The following is a 4,791-nucleotide window of genomic DNA, read 5'->3' as shown; positions in this document are numbered from 1 at the left end:
ATTAATATTACACATATATAATAATATTGCTTATATTAAAATAGTATAATTTCAACATTCTTATATAATATAGCTAAATAGGCCGGCCTGTTAGGCTTTATAGGCCTTTTAGGTGGCTAAGGTCTGGCCTGTTAAGCTAAATAGGCTTTTTAGAAAGCCTAAGCCTGACCTGTTCGTGAAAAAAGTCTAGTCTGGCCTAGCCTGTTATAGGCCAGGTAATAGGCCCCTGATAGGCGGTCTGGCCTATTTCCACCCTTAGGGTGGTACGATACTAATTTGCAGTGAGTTCTGAGATCAAGAATAACTATTTAGAAACAGAGTAACCACCCAATTAATAGCCAAAGTTAAGAAATACAAAAATCAATTATCAAAAGAAACCAGCTTAATTTTCAACCAATTTCATTATAAACTCAACATCTTTTTTTTTCCTAACAAGCAATCATATAGCATGACATAATTTGTATCAAAATTCACCAAGATTTTTTATGAAATAAATGAGTATCCTCTATCATGGAGTAAATGCAATTTCACTTATGTTTTATATCTCATAAGTACTTTATGTTATTCACATAACTTCTCATACCTGGTGCATTATAACATGAAGATCCACCTTCAGAATCCAAAGTTGACTTAAAAGCAGATTCTCCCAAAACTCTATCAAGAGCAAAATCAGTGATTTTTGGCTCAAAATTTGCATCCAATAGAATATTATTTGACTTAACATTTCTATGAAGCAAGTGTGGAACATAATCTTTGTGAATATAAGCAAGTCCTTGAGCAACTCCAATAGCAATTCTCAATCTAAATCCCCATTGTAACTCAAAATTCTGACTTGAAATCAAATCACCTAAGCTTTTTTCATTCAAATACTCATAAATGATCAAAACTGACTCATCTGAGTGGCAGAACCCCAGAATTTTAACAATGTTTCTATGCCTAATCCTTGCCATAGTCTTCATCTCGGCTTTCAAACTCTTCGAAGATCGGTTTCCGAAATTAACTAATTTCTTCACAGCTATAAGTTCACCACTAGGCAAACTAACAGCATAAACTTCACCAAAAACTCCACCTTTCCCTAATGAGCTTTTCTCATTCATCCCTATAAGCAAATCATTCTCAGTGATTCTTAGAGGATAAAAGAACACCGACCGAAAAACACCTACTTCATTATCATTCCCCTTGCAGGATCTCTTATACAACATAAATCCACCAACAACAAAGGCAATTCCAACAACAAATGCTAGAACAATCAATGCACATGTTAATGTTGTAACACCAATACTATGATGTCTTGGCATATAATCATTAGAACATGAGTTTGGTAAACCAGGACCACAAAGTGCAGGGTTACCCTCCAAATATGAGGCAGGTAGACCTGAAATCAAAGAGTATGGTACTTCACCAGAAAGATGATTGAAGGAAACATTGAAAAGTGCAAGTTTCAAGTTTTGCAGCCCTTGTGGAATTGAACCAGTGAGGTTGTTATGTGAAAGATCAAGGTAAGTTAACACTGGTAACTCAGCAAGTGAAGTTGGTATTTCTCCAGTTAAAGTGTTATCAGATAAAGACAATGATACTAGTTTTCTGCATTTTTTCAGCTGAGGAATTTTACCAGAAAGTGAATTGTGAGAGAGGTTTACTATGCTCATAACTGGTGAGTCACAGAAATTTGGAGGAATTTCACCATAGAAATGATTGAGAGAAGCTGAGAATTTGTATAAGGTCTTGACAAAGCCAAGGCCTGAAGGGATTTGACCTGAAAAGCTGTTATTGTCAAGCTGAACTTGTTCCAAAAAAACAGCTTTTGATATTGACTCAGGTATTTGACCAGAAAATCTATTGTTTTCAGCTCTTATGAGCTTGATTTTAGGTAATGAAAAAAGCTCATTAGGGAAATTACCATAGAAACCATTGTTCTGAACTTGGAATCTCTCTAGACTCGTACATTCACTAATAGAATTGTTTGGTAAAGAACCTGTGAAAATATTTGTGTGGAGGCTGAGATTTATAACAAGGCCTTTACAAATTCCATTTGGAAATGGCCCTGAAAGCTTGTTCTGTGAAACATCAAAGAAAACTAGATTCTCAAGAGAAGAAGCTAGAAACTTTGGAACCAAACCTGTTAGATTATTATCAGAAAGATCCAAATCAGTTAAACTATGCAAACCCAACAAAGAACCTGGAATCTCACCTTGAAAAGAAGAACTTTGAAGCAAAAGTTTCTTTAAGCTTCCAAGTTCACCAATATCCTTAGGAATCTCACTCACCAAGTAAGGATTTTGAGACAAATCAAGCACTTCAAGCTTAGTTAAGTTTCCAAAAATTGCAGGTACATTACTTGATAACAAGTTACTACCCATGTTAAGTACTTGAAGATTCTTCAATGCACCTAAACTTTCAGGGATATTTCCTTCTATATGGTTTCTACTTAAGTCAAGTACTTTCAATGACCCAAGTTGAGAAATCTGAGAAGGGATAGTACCCCATATAAGATTGTTACTAAGGTTCAAAGTTTCCAAGAAACTACACTGTGAAAAGTGAAGTGGAATAGGTTCATTGAAACTATTATCAGCAAGGTTGAGGTAAGAGAGTTTTGGTAAATCACATAAAGAAGAAGAGATATCACCAGAAAGATTTAAGCTTTGAAGGTTAATAGAAGTTACTGAGAATGGTTTTGTATTTGAGCATGAGATTCTAGTCCAGTTACAATAATGGTTTGATGAAGTATTGGACCATGTTGATAATGCATTGTTAGAGTCTTGGATTGAGGCTTTGAATGAGAGAAGAATATCAGTTTCTGATGGTGAAGAATATGAACTGAGATTGAAGAATGTGAAGGAGAGAAGAAAAATGAGGTATGTGCATAATGTAGTAGCCATTAGTAGCTAAGTTTGTAGTTTTTCAGAAATAGCTTTATATATATCAGTTAAGTGTAGGAATGTGTGTTCCCAAACTTAGTACCAAAGGATATCTGGAAATCTCACAAACGATCTTGAAGCAAAAATAATAATAATAAATATATAACTTTTTTAATTGAAATGTCATATTTTTATTAATCTATAATATAGTTTAGGATAATAGATCTTTTTTTCAAACTGTAAAAGTAAAAAAGGCTTACATTTACTTGCAATAACTCATCATAGCCATTGTGTGCTTCGTTGATAAACAAATTAGTAATATTCTATAGTTGATTGTGGTAATATATGTTTCTTCTTATTTTAGTTGTTGGAATAATATTCCCAACTTAATGAAATGATAAAAATTATAGCAATATAAAGTAAGGTTTTATACACACATTTAACCTTTATTATTGAATGCTACCAATTATGCAAATTCTAAATATTTCTTTATTTATTAGTGCAAAGAAATCCATCCAAATTAAAGTTATCAAACATTAGTGTTTAGAAGACATTGTCGATGATTCCTATAAACAATACTTGTTGGCAAATGTATCTACAAACCCAAAAATAATTAGTTTATTACTACAAAAAAATAAAGAGATACTTAGTACAAAATAACATTGTCCCAGTAATAGTTGTGAGTATAGAATACAGATACTCTGTCATAATTCATATATCATTCCATGTTTCGTCTATTTCATCTAAACATATTAAGATTAACATATTAATTTTTTTAACATAAAGTTAAATTAATGGGTCAATAGTTTTTGTTTAACATCTCAAATAGAAAAGCCTGAAAATATAAATAAATAAAGAATAATTAGGCTTCTATTTGACCTTTGAAAACCATAGCTTATTCAGGATTTGGGTGGGAACAATTTCAATGCAATGTACCTCACTAATTGAAAATGTTTTGGCTTACTTAGTATGGTCACGTGGCCCTTGTTGTCAACTTGTGTTCCAAAGTGGGGTCTCAAATTGACTATCAGAACTCATAAGTCAGAGTCTCAGAGAGCTTTGCTTTGGCAAAGCATCAAAACAAAGTTTCCATTAAACTAAATAACAAAATGGAATTATGACGGATTTGGATCATGTTTGTATTTACCCAACCCCAATCTAAAATCACATACCCAAATATAGTGGAGCTTCAAAATCTATCACCTTCATCTTTGTTGAGTTTCCTAACCAATCAAACCAGTCCGAAACTTGCTCTCCATTATTTTCTTCTTTATTACTCATTAAATTTTATTATTATATAAAATTAGTCTCTGTATAAATATAATGTTAAATTACTCATAAATAATAAGAAATTGTTGCGATCAGACTCAAAATATAGAAATATAACAAGGAATGTTAGCCAACATTGATATTTAGAGGAAAACGTTATTAAAATACAAAATTGATTCAGAAGAAAAGAAAATAAGTTAATTATAGAGTAAAAAGTGATTAATATAATGATATTATTATATATATATACATAAATAGAATAAAATTAACGGTCATGATTAAAAAGTGCGTGGATTATAAATTTTCATTGTTTTTAATTTAATATTATCTTTATGTAAAGACCAATTTTACCCATAAATAAAGTTTAAGGATTAATTAGGTTCTACCTATTTACAAAAAAAACATAAAATTTAAGATAATTTTATAGATTTTCCCTTATTTTATTCGAATGTTTGTCCCATTTACTTTTACCTAGACTCATATATTGCAAATCTCATTTCAACCCAAGTCAATTTTACAAACTATATTAAAAAAACACACTGATGTGTCAGATCTCAAACACACACCCTAGTATTGTTATTAATTAGTAATACTAATTTAATATAAACTAAAGTTCAAAGGTGATGCAATTGAGAAAGAAAAAAGTATGTGATGTGTGGATAAA

At 31.4% G+C, this 4,791-nt stretch overlaps 1 protein-coding gene across 1 annotated transcript; it reads right to left on the bottom strand.

Moving 5' to 3' along the window:
• Nucleotides 313–2,918, bottom strand: LOC109355886 (probably inactive leucine-rich repeat receptor-like protein kinase At5g06940). The gene has a single exon (XM_019599152.1). It carries the CDS (start codon nt 2,877–2,879, stop codon nt 546–548), a length of 2,334 nt encoding a protein of 777 aa, XP_019454697.1. The 5' UTR covers nt 2,880–2,918; the 3' UTR covers nt 313–545.

Source organism: Lupinus angustifolius, chromosome LG09 (assembly GCF_001865875.1).
Source record: "Lupinus angustifolius cultivar Tanjil chromosome LG09, LupAngTanjil_v1.0, whole genome shotgun sequence".
Taxonomy (NCBI): Eukaryota; Viridiplantae; Streptophyta; class Magnoliopsida; order Fabales; family Fabaceae; genus Lupinus; species Lupinus angustifolius.
The sequence above is the reverse complement of the archived record's forward strand: the minus strand, read 5'-3'. Positions and strand labels throughout refer to the sequence as shown.